This window comes from Amblyomma maculatum, chromosome 3 (assembly GCF_055883805.1).
Source record: "Amblyomma maculatum isolate TAMU_Amacu chromosome 3, ASM5588380v1, whole genome shotgun sequence".
NCBI classification, from domain to species: Eukaryota; Metazoa; Arthropoda; class Arachnida; order Ixodida; family Ixodidae; genus Amblyomma; species Amblyomma maculatum.
The window spans coordinates 99,788,136-99,806,876 of record NC_139346.1 but is presented as its reverse complement, the minus strand read 5'-3'; the positions used below and the strand labels follow the sequence as shown (position 1 = coordinate 99,806,876).

The 18,741-nt window shown below is 45.8% G+C and overlaps 1 protein-coding gene across 1 annotated transcript; it reads left to right on the top strand.

The window, feature by feature from the left end:
- The first annotated feature begins 291 nt into the window (after positions 1–291).
- LOC146195416 (uncharacterized) lies at positions 292–8,594 on the top strand. The gene is made up of 3 exons (XM_084596231.1): positions 292–332; positions 7,248–7,314; positions 8,075–8,594. The coding sequence occupies exons 2-3, from the start codon at positions 7,260–7,262 to the stop codon at positions 8,398–8,400; spliced, it is 381 nt and encodes a 126-aa protein (XP_084452357.1). The 5' UTR covers positions 292–332; positions 7,248–7,259; the 3' UTR covers positions 8,401–8,594.
- Positions 8,595–18,741: the final 10,147 nt, after the last annotated feature.

Here is an 18,741-nt window from a genome sequence, read left to right as displayed (position 1 = left end):
ATCACATTGTGGCTTGCTCATATCTAGCTCCGATACTGTCGTAGCATTCAAGCTAAATAGAATTAGCTCATGGCATTGCCGCATTCGGAGTCTAGGTTGAATGACATTTTGGCAAGTAGAATTTTTAAATTTATATCTGCCTTTCAGTTTAGTGATGCAAAAGTTTAAATGTGATTATGCTTGTCATGGTTGATATACCTAAATTGAATCTTAGGGTCCATGTTTCCAGAGGAAAAGCAACATATCCTAGTCACGTGTCGTTCCAGCAGTTAAATAAAAGGCGGCCAATATCCGACCCCATACCATCTGCCGCCTATTTGTTGTGACGAAAGGTATGTTTGTATTCTACAACGTCGGAGAGATAGAATAGGTGGAAGTATTTTAGAAATCAAACATTTTCTGCGAAATTCATATGGCAGTGCTGGATGAACCCTCGACATTTTGTATCATACAGGCAATTCTTTAAGTTAAAGTATGAACAAACAAATGTAAAAGCAACACCTTGAAAACATATTTTATCGAGTTTGAGGCACTGGCCCATTTATAGAGCTCTTTCAACTATATGAGTGTAAAAGACGTATTGTGCAGAAGTTTATTGCTTATCTAGGACGTCGTTCATCACTATTCCAAACACATGGCTTCAAGATCTATACGCCTCACTTCTTTGTAATTCATAAGCCTCGGCGCTCGCTACTACGACAATAACAGCTTGTTTACTCTTCCAAGCTATAATTTGCCTTACTGATAAAAATGTAACCATCATAGTATATTGGGTTACTTAAAATCTGTCACTGAGAACACAATTTTTTCATTTCTAAAACTGCCGTACTTAAGATTACTCAAAATACCACCATCTGCGTGTTAACTAATCAATTAAGAAAATGAAATTCTTTAAGTCATTGTTGATTGTTATAAACAATTGTAGGGTGGCGTAATTCTACTATATGTTCTGAAATCTAGATTTATTATCATTATATGTGAAATTTTTAACGGCACATGAATTGATTTCGTAGGGTGTGAAATGAAGGCGTCCTAGAGAAGTTCATTGAAACAATTACATGCACATGATGCGTTAAGGATCTTGAAAATGGTGCAGGAAATCTCTGCAACATTGCTGATAAAAGGGAATGTTTGATATAACGCTTGTAATTCTGATAGTGCTGCTGAAGTCAGTTCTAGTGGAGAAATGCCTCTGAACGAGATCTATGATAGAAAATAGCCATTTTCAGAGTTCTTTTAAATGGAGGAGAATATATTTATTGTAGGTGTGTGTTTATTTAGTCGACGCAGATGGATTCAGCTGCTCAGGATGAACTCGCAGCGAGCGTCAGGCGTAGCGAATCACACAGACAACAACCACCGTCTTCGTCCTCGATTGCGCCAGCACGCGATGCATGTCAGTGGCTATGATTACGAAGATTACCACACTGCATTTCCCCCTCGGGGTACAGAAGGAGCCATCCTGGCGACTTATGGAGCCGGAAGTACAGACGAATTGTAGTAGTGCTTGATTCGGTTTACATGAACTGTTTCGCGTCCACGGCGACGCAAGTCCACAGCATTCGCAACAGGCTCAACTGCGTACTTCAGATGAGATGTTTGTTGGAGGAGTCGGTAGCGACCGTGATATCGAGGAAGAAGCTTCTTTGAAAGCCCGGCGGTTGTGGCAGGGACCCAGAGCCCCACCAGGGAGTTAGGTGCATCTGACGACGCCTAGTTGGTGTCGCTGTGGTGTTTTTGTTGCCACTGGTTTTCCGTTGTAAGGGAACGAGCAAGCTGACGGCATTCTTCTGCGTACTGGGCGGCGTCCGAAAGTGGCGTCGATCCAGAGACATCAGGGCAATAGGGAAAAAGCGCACGTTCATTGCGCAGGTTGGCTCGCGCCCGTAAAGAAAGAAGGGAGAGAATCCAGTGGTGGTCTGTATCGCCGTGTTGTACGCGTAGGTCACGAAGGGAGGAACCTGGTCCCAGTTGGAATGAGCGTCGTTGACGTATATGGCCAGCATGTCACTCCGAGTACAGTTGAAGCGTTCGGTCAGGCCATCATCTGAGGATGGTAAGAAATAGCGGTGCGGTGAATGATGCGGAATTATTTCAATAGGGCCTCAAGAGCACTTCACTGAGCACTTCCTTCAGAGTCCCGTGGCGAAGAATAAAGTTGCTGAGAAGAAACAAAGCAATGTCTCTTGCGGAGGAAGGGGGTAACGTGGATGTTTCTGTGTAGCGAGTAAGATCGTCCACTGCCGCAATAATCCACCGGTTTCCAGCTGAAGTACTAGGGACAGGGCCATAGAGATCTGTACCAACACGGTCAAACGAACGAGCAGGACAGGGTAACGGCTGTAACGAAACAGGGGACTTCGGAGGAGTTTTCGGCGTTGACAAGAGTCGCAAGCGCGCACAAAATGTCGTACAAAGCTGCAGATTCCACGTCAATCAAATCACAGACGTAGGCGCGTGTAGGTTTTCAATACGCTACAGTGGGCACACTGTGGGGGACCATAGCATGCATCAAAAATGCCGGCTCCGGAGATGACACGGGATGACTAGATGCCACTTCCGTTCATCAAGCAAATGACGGCGGCGATAGCGGAGACCGTCACGAATGAAGAAGTGGTGGGCTTGTAGGACGAGCGCTTTGGATGAACGACCGGAAGTAGGACTTGAAAAAAAATCCAAAAGCGCACTGATTCACGGGTCATTTCGCTGCTCGGTAGCCGTGTCGACAGTGGAAAGAGCAGACAAATCGTAACCACAGACATGGTCAGACGAGGTATCACTAGGCAATGGCGAGCGGAAAAGGGCATTCGCGTCCGTATGCTTCGGACCTGATCGATAAATGGCATGAATGTCGTACTCCTGGAGACGAAGGGCCCAGCCAGCAAGGCGACTGGAGGGTCTTTCAGAGAGGCCAGCCAGCGCAAAGCGGGATGATCGGTAATGACATAAAACGGTCGGCCATACACATAGGGACAAACGTTTCCGATGGCCTGAATAATGGCCAAACATTCTCTTTCTGTTTCTGAATAATTAGACTCTGCTTTCGTCAATTTTCGGCTGGCGTATAACACAACATACTCGCTGAAACCAGGCTTACATTGTGTAAGGATGGCACCAAGCCCAATACCGCTGGCTTCAGTGTGGATCTCCTTAGGCGCCGTCGGATCAAAGTGGCGTAGAATGGGAGGCGAAGCCAAAAGGCGGCGTAGAGTGTCGAAGGCTTTATCGCAGGCTAGAGTCCAGGTGGAAAAGCCGCAGCTGGAGACAAGGAGCTGGGTAAGAGGAGCGATGATAGAGGCGAAGTTCAAGATGAAACGTTAAAAGTAGGAGCAGAGGCCGATAAAGCTCCTGAGCTGCTTCAAGGAGGTTGGCTGCGGAAAGTCTGCAACTGCGCCAAGTTTGGTGGGGTCGAGAAGAACGCCATCTTCAAAAACTACGTGGTCTAAAATTATGAGTTTTCGAGAGGCAAAGTTGCACTTCTTCAAATTGAACTGAAGCCCAGTGTCGGCGAGACACGTGAGGATATGCTTTAGACGGAGAAGTGAAAAGATAAGTCGGTAGAAAAGGCTACGATGTCATCCAGATAACAAAGACAGGTCTGCCACTTGAGTCCACGACGAACAGTGTCCATCAGGCGCTCGAAAGTAGCCGGGCAATTGCAAAGGCCAAACGGCATAACGTTGAACTCGTATAAGGCGTCAGGTGTTATAAAGGCAGTTTTCGAGCAGTCATCGTCAGCCATCGGCACCTGCCAGCAGCCAGACCGCAAATCCAAAGAGGAGAAATACTCGGCTCCCTGTAAACAGTTCAAGGCGTCGCCGAATCGTAGCTGAGGATAGACGATTTTGCTCGTGATCTTTTTTAGCCTATGGTAATCGACGCAAATCCGAATGAAACCATCTTTCTTGTTGACGAAAATAACCTGAGAAGCTCATGGACTTTTTGATGGCTGTATGACGCCCCGACGAAGCATATTGTCTATGTTAACAATGTCTTTGCGCTTAGAGGCCGACACGCGATAAGGACGCAGTCGTAAAGGTGCGTTAATACCAGAGCCGATTGTGTGAGTAACGACAAACTTACAACCCAGAGCAGTATGAGGAAGGTCGAAGGCAGAAATGAAGCTCGGTAGAAGGGCAGTGAGTTGATCGCGCTATTGGGGTGGAAGGTCTGCCTCAATAGCTCGTTGAAAAACATTGAGTGGTGTCGAAGCGGTCGCTATATCGCAAGAGCTGAAAAAATTAAATTGTAATGAGGTAGGCGTGCCAGGAAGAGTATTTACAAGAATGGGGTCAAGTCCTTCAATACGGCCGAAGTACTTGCCGCGTAGCAGGACAGACATGGACGAAAATGGATTCAAGACGTACATTGCACTAAGACCGCCTTCGAACCTCAGAGCAGCAAATGAAAGCAGGAGGCCTGAATGGCATAAAGCGACATCGGAAGGTGGGAAGAAGACAGTCGAAGTAGTAGCACTTTCACAGGAGACTGAAACGAAAGCAGCAGAAAATGGAGGAATTTCTGAGGTCTGTGACGACAAGGAGTTTTGCAGACCGGGTAGGGACGTCACACAAGACAGTATCGCAAAGAGGAAAAAGGAAACTCCCGCGCGGGCGCAGTAAATACAGACACGATGAGCGGAAACGAAATCGCAGCCCAGGATGATGTTTTGTGAGCAGTGAGACAGTGCAATAAACTCCATGGTGTTTAAGACGTCTTCGATAAGAATACGGGCCGTGCACAGCGCTGAGGGATGAATGCGCTGTGATGAGGCGCTGCGAGGCGAAAAGACGGAAAGCGCGGTGGTCACCTTACAAAGACGACGGCAAAGAGCTTCACTGTTGACGGATACGGCAGCGCCAGTGTAGACAACAGCTGGTATTGCGACGCCGTCTACGAACACTTGTATTACTTTAGCAGGAGAACACGCAGGACATGAAGAGTTCGAACCAAGCGCTGTTTTCGCCCCGGGAACTGCGACTGTTAGTTTCCCTCAACAGCGCCTGTAGAACGTCGGAGAAGCGGGGACGGGGAACGGCGACGAGGGGAAGGTGATCGGCGAGTGGGATATGTTTGTTTGTCGCGAGATACAAAGTTGGAACCGGGCGGAGTTCTCGGCGAGGGCAGGTGCGTATCGTAGGAGTAGTTACAGACGTCAGGGCGAGAAGGTGGAAGCCGTTGGCGGCTAAGGTGTGCGACATGGCCGGGTAGCCCGGAAGAGTAGCAGATTGGCCAGTTGTCCACAGTACGCTAAGGGTCCGTAGGGCGTTGGCGCACTCTTGGAATAGGGACATGAAATGCAGACCCAGGCAAAGACGAAGTAAGTTTGGAAGCAGCGGTCTGGTAGGAAAGAGATGCTGATGGCATTAGCGGTCTGGCCGCAACTTGGGCATAAGTCAATGGCGCCGTTGCTTGCGCCGGCACGGGGCTGGGAGGCAGCACAGTGCTCGGCAGGAGCATGGAGCTGGGCGGAAGGACATCAGCGATGTGATCTTGCACGGCACGCCGTATCGTAAGGGCCACGGACGGAGCCTTGTGGGGAACAAGGCGGCCAGTATCTGGTAACTGACGGATCAGTGATAGCTGGCAGGCGACGTCTTGAACGAAGGCTTTGATTTGTTGAAGTAAAGGGCTGTCCTCTAATGCGGTAGAGCCACCCAGCGCTAGTGCAGAGATGTCGTCTCTAAAACCAGACCGCCGGGTAGAAGGGCGTTTTTTACGAAGGCCGTCGTAGCTCGGGCAAAGTTTGATCACATCACTGACCGTGGCAGGACTTTTCACCCAGAACATCTGGCCGCGTCCTCAGAGGTGATTGTCAGGGTGTTTTCAATCTTATCCGCTTTAGACATTAGGGGTCTTCGACAAACTTGGACAGGCCAACGATGTCTTGAATATAACTGGTGAAGGTCTCTTCGGCATGCTGAGGGCGCTTGCGCCAGCGTTGTTCTGCTCGGAGCTTGCGAATGCAGGGCGAGCTAACACTTCCGCAAAATTCTTCTCAAAATGCAGACCAAGATGGCAGGTCTGCCTCATGGTTGCGAAACCAGAGGTTCGCCACTTTAATCAGATAAAAGATTAGTTACTTCGTTTGATAGTGTCGTCCCATCTGTTGTAACTATAAGCCGTCAGGTGTTATACTACATACATACATACATACATACATACATACATACATACATACATACATACATACATACATACATACATACATACATACATACATACATACATACATACATACATACATACATACATACATACATACATACATACATACATACATACATACATACATACATACATACATACATACATACATACATACATACATACATACATACATACATACATACATACATACATACATACATACATACATACATACATACATACATACATACATACATACATACATACATACATACATACATACATACATACATACATACATACATCAAATGCTCGTACGCGCGCAACCAATCGTCGATGTCTTGATCAGCTGTGCCACTGAAGAGGATTGGATCACGCTGCCGTAGAGCTCTAGAACACAGGACTGTGGTTGGGAGGGGCGGCGATGTCGAGGCAGTATCGTCCGGCATGGTGGAAGCAGGTGGCAATGTGCGGCTTCTTAATTCCAGGGTGGACGGGAACATACCCAGCACATCTGCCAATTGCAGGGGTGTGTTTATTCAGTCGACGCAGATGGATTCAACTGCTAAGGATAAACTCGCCGCGGAGCGTCAGGAGTAGCAAATCACAAAGACAACGACCATCTTCTTCGTCTGAGTGCGCCAGCACGCGATGCATGGCAGTGGCTATGAGAGGAAGATTACCACACTATATTATACACAAATAATATACAGAAGAGGCAAATATTGTACGTTTTTCACTCAGGAATAAATGTATACGGCATCCCAGGCCCTCAATCGTTACTTCCCGAACAGAAGTAATCATTGATGCACCTAAGCCCAAGGTACTAAGGAAATAAAGAAAATGCTATTATGTGCTTTAGAGGTTACGGGAGAGATAAAACTTCTTCAATATTTTTCATGATTGTTTTCTTGAAAGCAGTCTTGAAGGTAAGCTGTAGGTTTCACAGAAATTATATTTCCTGGGTAAACCATTCCAGTAGCACATATTTTGTCGTTTAAATGAAGACGCGACAGTAGTGAATAAAAATAGAATAATTACTTTAAAAGAACAAATTTCTCATAGCGGAATTGCTCACACATGCTTCTCTTTTCCAGCACTATTCTACTATGCATTTCAAGGCCCTTCTCCTCGGCATGGGCATTTCTGGCTTTCTGTTGTCAGGTATGCCGTACAATAAGGAAAAATATTTTTAAGCGCCTTCTATAGTTTCTTTGCTTTATCTGCGCTAGCAATAAATAGATAACTTTAAAAAAGTGGTGCTCTCTCATCTACCGAATCCAATTTCAATTTATTATGTTGGCACAATGCTAGAAGTAAAGCTGCGAAATGAACAGTAAATTCTAGAATGTTTCAAGAAGGCGCAATTAGACTAAGATAATACAATACCCGTTCTTCTTTTTATTCAGATTGTAAAACAGATTAATACGCGTCACTTAACAATACACAAAAACACCTCAGTAGCGCGACAAACGCCGTATGTTTGCCGAAAAAAGAAAAATAATCATGATATGCCACATGCGTGCTCATAATATATATTGCGCCCCGTTCACCCACCCAAAGGGAAAGTGAATTGTTTCCTCACGTACTCTCTGCCTTATAAAAATGACAAAATTGCTGCAAGGGTGCTTCCTAAAGGGCGAACTATAGCAATGTATTTTAGCAGTAGGCAGAAGACTTTTCGAGAACCTGCAAATTTCTATGTATTAGTACCCCCGTTTTTACATCGTTCTCGTCCCGTCAGTTCGTACGGAATCGCCTAAATGCCAGCTGCCCTCATTGATAGGTCTAAAGAAAAGTGCTTCCACCAATACCATCAGTCAGGCAGAATTAAGCACAATGTTAGCTCTTGCCACTAAGGCGAACAGGAAATATGACTGTTGTATGACCGTTTGTTGTGCCGTTTTTCTTAAAACATCTTCAGAGGCCATGCTGACATTTGCAAAAGCTGTGCCGGAGGCACGAGCTGCAGACGAAGCAAATGAGCGAGTGGCAGAAGGACCCCAGGAGGCAGATGCTCGCATTGGTGCTGACTGCTTGGGATCCCTATGTGGCGGCGGTATCGGTCGAGTAGAGGAAGGACCAAAAGAGGCGGAAGCACGCATTGGTGCTGATTGTCTGGGCTCCCTATGTGGTGGGGGTCTCGGTCGAGTTGAGGAAGGACCCCAAGAGGCGGAAGCACGCATTGGTGCTGACTGCTTGGGCTCCCTATGTGGCGGCGGTATCGGCCGTGTCGCGGAAGGACACTAACAAATTGCATCGTCTCTCACTCCGGCAGCGGCATCGGTTAAAGCCTTGAAGAGCATTGTGGATGTTTGCAAGCCACACAGTATTAGAAGTTTTCTTCTAATCTTCTGGTAACCAGCACTTCCCACTGCACGGCTCTGCTATTATTTACAGTAATACTAATCGAATCAATTAAAGAAGCATGCAAAAAGCCCAAACTGACTCTTATTGACTCTCTCTTGCTGTTTTCGTTACATTGTTTGTCGCATTCGAAGCAGAGGAAAGCTAGATAAGAATAATGCGCTTAAATATATATCAGTTGGGCAATGTTATAGTATCTGATCTTCAGCTGCCTTTCAGGGAGAGATGTCAGACCGACAGGCAAAGGGCTATGGGAGACGTATAAACCGTAAGCGAAAATACTGCCATTTAGCGGCAAAAAACGAACCAATCAAGCGACGCGTTCTGTGAAGTTACTCGCAATGAATGCCGCAGAGGACTGGGCAAGGGTGGACCGTGTTAACGGCTTCTCGTTGAGCGATTATTTCATTTCATGGTTTAAATAAAAATCGTTGAGTGACGAGAGGTGCGGGAGCATTTTTATATTGCCCACATTTCCCAGATATTTTGCCTATTCATATTACACGTCGAAAGCACTGGTGAAGAGGCACCGGCAGCAAAGCTAGTAGTGCACAACGGAGTGATGTGTGAGTCTGCCTGCGCCGCACACAGAATGCAATGGACAAGTCTACTTTTCCTTTCTCTCTTAAAATATTAGGCCTTACAGTTGTTCTATTGCTGTGTGCGGATTGTTTGTTTCGGTTACGCGTTAACGATCATGTCGTCAAAGATGTGATATGGTTTCGGCGCCCACAATGCATCGATGATGGCGCATTATGATCGCACACTCACCTACGAGTGGCTTGGGTAAAACTTTAAAGACCTGTCTTTCTTCAAAGTGTTTAAAGGAACAGAACACGGGCCAAAATATGTGATGAAATTATGGTGGAGATGAAAAGATCTTGCCTCCTATAGTACAGATCGAGCACTACAATATCAAAGAAAATAGGCTTTGCAATTTTAATTTGCTATTGAAAATCACATAATAACAACCGAGGCGCAATCTAGCGGATAAACCCTAGTACTCTCAGCGTAGCCCCCACGTGACTACAAGTCAGCAAATTATCGCTGATTTTAGTAACTGCACACTGTTCTTTTCTCTTCTAAAAGTGCTGACCAAAATTTTTTATACTTTACGCTCTCTCCAGTGCGTCCTTAACAGTAAACCACCTTCGCTTTCGCACCGCGAGAGGTATGCTTTCAGGTTTTGCCACTAGATGGCGCCACAGTGTTAGCAATTTTGTGAATGAAGCGATGACTGTCCACTAAAACTTTCCTTGACGAGGGCGTGCGTTATTGTGCCGTAACAGCATTGAATGTGAAACTGAAAAGGACGTTACTCTTCACAAAAAATGCCTGATTACTGCCTGGTGAGTGAAAGCCATATTTGTTTTCGGTACGTCGTTTTTGTCGACCACCAGTTGTCACCGCGGTCACTGGTCATGGTTTCCAGCATCGGACTACATAAATACGGCGCACGCATTGATCGAAAAATTCCCGGTAAAAATTTTGCTACAGCGTTTCTATCAAAACCGTTATGGAATTGAATATTTTAGAGATCAATCTTTCCACTGCGGCGAAAAAAAAATCGAGACCTAAATTCCAGTCTTCTGTCCCTTTTAAACAAACCTTACAGTACTGTGACCACTTTGTTTCTATTACCACGCCCGCATTGCATAGACGATAGGTATTATGATCGCGCACTCGACTACAAGTACATCTTGGTAAATACAGACCTTTCCGACTGTTTTGAAGCAGCCCGATGTTATTGCGACAGCTTTGTGTCCGTTAGAATATGTTGTGAGGTTTCATTGTACACAAAGCGGATATTTTTTATGGTGGAGTACAATCTTAAGGGAACAAAGGTGGCCGGGGCTGGCGCTTTGAATGATTCCTGGTAAAGCCAGTGCTTAGGCTTCGAAAAACCAGCATCCTCTCCGGAAAATTTGTTCTTTCTCATGCCCACGACTCAATTTCCATATTACTCTCGCTTGCTTTAAGCAAGCTTACTCATATGAACCTATATAATAATGCAACATTTCTAGTGATGCAGATGACAGTATGATGCCTTTGGATTAGAAACATGCTCCTCTCCGCCTGGATACTGACAGGTCACTCACAGAACAGTCCACAGTCCGGTGGCTTTGTTGCGAATGTACTGGGATTTGAAGAACCTAACCGTACTTTTCATTTCATGTCTCGATGTCATTTTTCTTGCTAAGTGGAAAATTTGAATTTACAGAATCCTGGCAGTTGGTAGGCATTCGATTATCACGAAAAAGCGAAAGCACAATAGACTTAAAAGGAAGATGAACAGAAAGAAGAACAAAAAAAATCATGTTTACCTGGCTTTCTTTTAAGACCATTTTTTTGGTGCTTTGTTTAAATGGAAGTAGTACTAGTAATCGACGTCTATATAATAATGAAATAGCACTCTGTCAAAGCTTTCATTTTGCCACAGTATGACTTAACTATTTATACTAGAATCGTGCGCATCGGAAAACTAGCACTAGAATGCTTTTATCGTCAATTTTCTAATAATAATTTAACACCAGCTAGATGGTCTTAACAGAAATGCTTGCACTGTCCTCTTTTTGCTTTTTTTTCCCCAGAAGGATAGTGCAGATCCGTAAATAGTGCTCTTTGCATTGAGGGCAAACTGTTACGATGAGCAGGCCCATTGAACTTATCCAGTAGGAACGTCTCGCTACTGTAGTCACCTGAATGGGGTGCTCACAAGTATAATTTAGCTCCAGAACCTCGGATACGCGGAACAACCCGACTAGCTTTCTACTGAGCTGCTGCAGCTGTGCCGCCGGCCAAGAAGTACAATGTTTTTGCATCGCTTCATGGATCCTTGTGCCACATGGAGTAGGGATGGCCAATGGCTCAGCTGCAGTGCACTGCACAATACATCCTGCCAGCAGCCCTGAGATGGAAGAACGAGCAGATAGCGGTTACCCTCTCAGTGAGAAATAACGAGGCTAATGGCTGCTGGGCCCCCTTCTAGCTATACCTGCAACAGCAAGCCCTGTCCAAAGCAATTTGGGCACTTTATGAGTGCACAGAGCAGGCCCCAAAGATGCCTCTGCTTCAAGCGAGGTTTGAGGGATTTGGCTCGAAACAAAAGAGCAGCCTGAACTAGGTACAGACCCAAGCTACAGAGATTTATCTAATGACAGTTGCTCGTATCCTCCCGAGAGAGTATAAAACAGTGAGGTTTTGAAAATATGATGCGCCTTTGATAAAACATTCTTATATTGTGCTTAGTTAAGTCTTGTTCCAAATGTTTTGACAGCATTCATTTCTCCTTCTCTATAACTACAGATAACACAGCCGTGGCTTTTTAGCAATACAGAGGAAGTTATGAATAATTTATTTGTAATGAAATGCACGGCCCCACAATTAAATATATCAAACAATAGATAAGTGACATAGACAGCATTGAAGTTTAAGCACTGGTCCATGATATCCCTTTTTGGAATGTAAGAAGTATATAATGTTGGCCAACAAATTATGCTGTATTTCGTTTGTTCACAGGCAGCAGGATGCGATAATAAAGAAGAATGTGGGACTACTTTGGCCTATTGAGGCGTAGAGCATATCATAATAAAGTTTAACCAGGCACCCTTTCACAAGATTTTTGGCAATCGAGAGCACGGGGGCATGTATACGACACAGATATGCTTGCGCTTAAAACGTGGCTCTAGACGAAGGCCAAGATGAAAGGTGCATATGCTAAAAAGCTCAGGGGATTAAATCTTTAAACAGTTCTGTGCAAAATCCAGCTATGTACAGAACGAGTAGTTGCTAACATCACACTGTCAAAGCCAAGCATGTTTACTTTTAACAGTAAGGTAAGGAAAACTATCTGTGCCCGAGTTAAGAGCTCATAATTATAAGCCTGGTTCTTTAGCCTACTGCATTATTTCTTTTTTCATCCTGACTTAAGCATAACTAGTGTTTGTTCCTTACCAGCCACTGGTTGTGATAAGATTGCCCACCGATGACGTTTGATGGTGCTCGTTGCAACGTCATCTATAAAAACGTGCAGCTTCCTAGAAATAAAACCTTTCGCGTTGCTGGCACTGGCTCGTCTTTCTGCTGCTGAGAATAGAAACTCGGGCGACGAGGATGGGATCCAGCATGCAGCTAATCACTGCTGGCCAGCCGCAGTCACTAGGATGAACCATCCCCGGCGCATGGCGACACGCAGCACTTACAGCTTGAATGTCGTCAACGGCACGGAGAAGCGCACGAACGTGGTGAGGAAGCGAGGCGTCACGAGCCCGTACATGGACTTCAGCGACAGGTTGGAGCAAGCCAACGGGAACGGGCACTACGGACAAGGCGCATCGAGGAAATCAGCTCTACAGTTAAATGAAGTTTGCTGGTAGAGCATCCGCCTAGCATTCGGGAAGTACTGGGTTCGATCCCTGGTGCCGCCGGTTACACACCGGTTTTTCATGGGTACAAGCTTTCCCCCGGCCTGGTGCTCGGCTCTTCTGGGGTGAAATGCTTGGAAAAAAAGGCCACATAATGTCTTTTGCCGCATAAGGCGAACTTATTGTTGTCCGAAAGCGGAACTGATCACTGCCACATCGGAGCAACAATTTGGGACCTATGACCCCTTTCCCAAACATTTCACCCCAAAGAGCCGAGCACCAGACCGGGGGAAAGCTTGTACCCATTGAACAGCCGGTGGGTACCCGGCGGCACCAGGGCGGCACCACCCTTTTTTGAACACCGAAGCGTGGCCTTGTGGTAGAGCGTCCGCCTCGTTTTCGGGAGGTACCAAGTTCGATCCTTTATGCCACCGGGCACCCACCGGCTGTTGAATAGGTACAAGCTTTCCCCCGCTCTGGTGCTCGGCTCTTTGGGGTGGAATGTTTGGGAAAGGGGTCATAGGTCCCAAATAGTTGCTCCGATGTGGCAGTGATCAGTTCCGCTATCGGACAACAATAAGTCCGCCTTGTGCGGCAAAAGCCCATTATGTGGCCCTTTTTTACTTCTTGAATCAACATTTTGGTTCATGGCCCTTTTTCCAAGCATTTCACCCCAGAAGAGCCGAGCACGAGGCCCGGGGAAATCTTGTACCCATTGGAAACCGGTGGGTACCCGGCGGCACTGGGGATCGAACCCCGTACCTCCCGAAGTCGAGGCGGATGCTCTACCACAAGGCCATGGCCGTAAGTTTGGCCAGAAAAAATTAGACCCGAAAATTGACAACATGCTTGTATTTTAAACAATTTGAGAACTACGTAGATATAAATGATGTCCCTGAAGACAAGAAACTAAGGTTGTTTCTCAATGTACTCGGAGCGAAAGCATATGAAGGGTTAAAGAAGATAGTGGTGCCTGAATTGCCGTCTCAAAAGACGTTCCGCGAAATTAATCAGCTTTCAGAAGCTCAATTCAGGCCAGATCATTCAATCATTGCTGAGCGTTGCAAGTTTATTTGCCGAATGAAGCTTGAAAATCAAAGTGTCAAATGTTTCATCATTGAACTGAAGCACCTTGTAAAAGATTGCAATTTCGGGAAGTTTCTAAATAATGCCCCAATGGACAGACTGGTAGCTGGTTTGCGTGACTAAGAAACGTAAAGATTTTTTTTTGCATAAGCGGACCTGACGTTCAAACTGGCATTAGAAAGGCGATAGACAAAGAGCTAGCTGCGCAACAGCAAAGAAAGTGCATGAGTTTGGCGGAAAGCTTTCCAGCGTGAACGCCATTCGCGATTAACGAGATCATGATAACGGAGAGAAATCGAGGGTAGTTGCCCGGTCGAAGGATAAGAAAGATAAAGAGCTTTGTAGTGCTTGCTGGCATTTCGGAAAACTTCATGCGGCAGAAATCTGTTGGATATTTACATTGTAATAAAACGGGCACTTGCAATCCGTCTGCAAGAAAGAATTTAAGACAAATGCTGTCAGATACGTAGACACCACGTACGATGAATCCGATGAATTGAGCTGTCATATTGTGTTTTATTCAGGTAAACATTCGGCTACAGCGTAGAGCTCAACAATATAGAAAAAAAAACTGTTTTTATAGTGAATGACACGGCTGCAGCGGCCACGTTGTACTAGAGTGTTTGTACAGGCAATGTTTTGCACATGTAAAATGCGCTCCAGAAGATGTGTCGCTGCGCACGTACACGGGGGAAAAGCTGAAAGTACTTGGAAAGGCAAACGGTTTGGTAGATCAAGAAAGAAGCGAAATCACTTTGCCCGTTGCGATAGCACGAGAGAACGGAGCGTCGATGTCCGCTCTCATGGGAAGAGAGTGGCTAGAAAAACTAGCGAACAACTAGCGAGCAGTATACACTATGTCCTCGGATAGACCACTGTAGCAGAGGGTAGAAGCCCTACTGAAGAAGTATCCCGAGTTTTGCAAGAGCACTCCGGGGATCGTCAAAAACTATGAACCTCGCATCTTTGTAAAAGATGGCCTCATCCAGTGCTCGCAAAAACACTGTCAGTACCGTATGCCATAAAAGAGGAAGTAGCAAAATATTCTGTACGGAAGCCACTGAAACTGGTATCATCCGAGATGCGTGTTCACAGTTAACATTGCTTTTCTTTCCTCAGCGAGCGGCACTTGTTGAAAAGCTTGCGATAGATCCAGGGCGCAGAAGATCGTTCCTCCGGCAAGCATAGAATACAAATCACCTAAGCAGCTTATTGGTACATGCTGCGGTACCAAAACGGCAAAAGCATGCAAATTGGCGGCGCACTTTCAAGGCTGCCACATCCAGTGAAGCCTGAAGGTGACACTAACGAATGCCTTGAAGATTTCCTCTTACCGTGAACCAAGTGGCTGGTGGGACTAAAAGCGATCACATTCTTTCCAGCGTCATGCAGTTGACCTTATTTGGGTGGCCTGGGCACTATGATGATAAGCTTCCGCCCTTTTCCGTCCATCGAAATGAAATACCCTACGAGCAAGCCTGCGTCGAGGGTGGCCAGCGAGTCTTTATTCCAGATGAATTTCGAAAAGCATAGTTAGCATTGCTACACGAAGAGCATACAGGAATGTTAAGAATGAAGATACTCGCGAGGTCTTTTATTTGGTGGCCGTTCATTGGCAAGGATATCGATGCTATTCTCTGTCAATGTGGAGTTTGTTAACCAACCCCTAAAAGTCACCAGGACCACTTCATCCATAGAGTTATCCAAATCACGTTTGGCAGAGGGTTCATGTCGATTTTCCATGAAGGATGGCTCCAAATTATTCCTTCTAGTGGACTCTTACTCAAAGTGGATAGAAGCAAACGGCCTTCGCACTACAATGACGTGAAACACAATAGACGGTCCCAAGAGTATATTTGCAGCTTATGGCTGCCCGGAATATCTGGTCAGTGAAAACGGACCTCAATTTACTTCGCATAAATACCGTAATTTTACCGCTTCCCACGTGACTCGACACACCCGTAAGCCATCGCACCATGCTTCGTAGAATGGGGAAGCAGAAAGGCTTGTTCATACGACAAAAGCTTCTTTGCGCAAAACCGTGCTGCACAATAAGTAAACAGGCACAACAGAACTCTGCATCAGCGCCTTAATGACTTCTTGCTTGCTTACGGGAACATACCAAATTCCATAACGGGAAGAACGCCGGCTGATCTATTCTTGAACCGACAACCCCGAGTAAAGCATTTGCTATTGAAACCAAGTTTTGTGCAGGACCCGAGGAGTCGTCAAGAGCGAGACGCCACACATCGCAACGAGGGTCGAGGAAGGGACCCGCGGATGGAATTTGATGATCCAGGTTTCGTGAAGACTACGAGAGGGGAAACCTATCGTGGGAGGAAGCTGTTCTGGGACAACACTTAAGCGACTCTAAGTTTGTAGTCAAAGTCAGAGAAAATTTTCGTTTTGTCCATATCGACAATTTGAGATCCCCATGGACGTCTAGGCCAAAAATCAATCCACCCGGACGTCGCGAAAAAAGTAGAACCTGCTCCAATTGACAACAGTCAGGAGGCCGTTCCAATTACGCCCCTCAGAATGTGAACCTTCTAGTTGCTGCTTGTTTAGCGGTCCTATGGCGGAACAGCCTGAGGACGGATGTTTAGGTGAGCTCACTTCAAGATGGTGACCGGTACCGCCGTTTGAGGCAGATCACACAGGAGCGCAGCCCTCAAACATCACCACGGCTGCAACCATGGCGTCTCCCGAAGGGGCCCCTTTGGGAAGAAATAATCACTACTGGATCGCTATCAAGCCCGCAGTTATAATCGTGGAAAGAAACGCTTATAGCATTAATTTAAGAGGGAAGGCATGTTCCGTACCGACCACGGGTTGTGATAAAATTACACACCGATGACGGTTGCTGCCACTCGTTGAAGCGTTATCTATAAAAGAGCGCTACTATCTCAAAATAAAGCCTTTGTGGGCTGCTGCTACTGGCTTGTCTATCTGCTGCTGAGAATAGAACAGTATCCTAACAAATTTTGCTTACAACTTGAAGACAAGCGACTTGTCTGTAAATACTGGCAGACTCAAAGATCTAGCCCCATAATCTTCTTTTATAGTTCACTAAATACATATATTGTATGTTATTCACACTCTACACGTATAGATATCAACTATTCTATATTATTCTCTCTCCATGTGTCCTCACATATTCCTATTTGTACCTCTTTTACACCAGCAGACTACACTGGTGTCCATACCGAAGAAAAGGCAAAATTAAACCGTCTGGTATTCCTTTGTTTCGACATTTTCTTTTTATGCCTTGATATTGAACGTGCATTTTAGTTTGTTCTTTTTCGCCTGCACTCCTTAAAATGTATAAATTCTGGAACAATTACAGATATTTTGAAGAATGTTACTATTATCCTACCTTTATATAGACTGCAGCCTTTGTCCTCCTGCGCACATTAAACCGACGGATGACTTTGACCTCTTAGAACTGGTATTTTCTCATTGTTTCAGCATTTATAGATGACTACGAGTGTAGAGCAAATAATAATTTATTAAATTGCACTTGATTAGCAAGGCAGCTAAGGCAATGATGTCAAGGTCTACCAGAAGAAATACTTGTACTGTACATTGGGATGGGCAGCCAGAGTGGTAGACGTACGAAAAGGAAGAGAGAGTCACCTGCAGATGAAGAGACTGATGATGGGGACGTTCTCCCGCTTGTAAGCTCTGACTCTCGCTGCATTTATAAGAGATAAGGAGTGTACTGCAAGAACTAATGTAGCGGCCTGCAAGTTTAATTACAATACAGAAAAGCAAATGAGAAGCAAGAAATAGGTCTGCCAGAAAAAATAAATTTACCTTACGTCAAGGCGGCCTCCAGTATGGCCTGCTGGTCTAATGAACGAAGATACAAGTAGGAAGGAAAAGATGGGCGCGTTTTAAGAAAACCGAATGATATTCTATATTTATTGCTGCATTTATAGATAATAAGGTGCGTAGAGCATAAAGGACAGAGTGAAGTACAATGCGTATATTGATACGGGGTAGAATGACACTCGTCTATGATGCCACTGTAGGACACCACGGACACTTTCACTAGACAATAACCGACTTTATCATCATTCTCCTCAACATGCTCTTTCCTCCATGCGATAGTGCCGAAGCTTTGCACTATGCTTCCTCTTCCTCATGTGCTGCGCTCTTCCTCGGTGTATGGCGTACCAACCATCTTTCCAGAGGGGGGGGGGGCGAAGACACACTAACGTGCCTGACCACAGACACGCAGAAACAAAGACTGCACATGCCAACCTAATGAGAAACCAGTAGAAGAACGCAGAGACCATTCGAGGGACACGACGTCGCCACACTTGATAGGTTCGCTGGGGAAGTAGCTCCGGAGACAGATCTTTCTGACCGTTGACAACGCAGTGGCTGTTGAGGCCGTCGTGATGCTGCGTGAGCGGCCCAAAGTACTGGTTGCGGGCGTTCCCAGTCCAGCAACGGCTTTGTGATTTTCCCCTGTGCACGTAGAGCACTGTACATATGCTCGATTGATGGCATGCCGACGCGATTTGTACTGTTATGCGCTACCCGGTGTTTAAATCGGGGTCAACGCGTGCACCTGCTAACTTATGGCTTCATATGGGAAATATGCTTTGGAGAAATACTGTGCACATTGCGTGGGTGACGCTCTAACAGTTCTTCTAGACGGTACGTCAAAGGAACAAAGCGGTGCAACTACTAGGTAAGGGCGCCAGTACCGGGGCAAGATCTATGCGGCACAGCCAGTCACGAGAATGGTGCGACGAACCCCGCC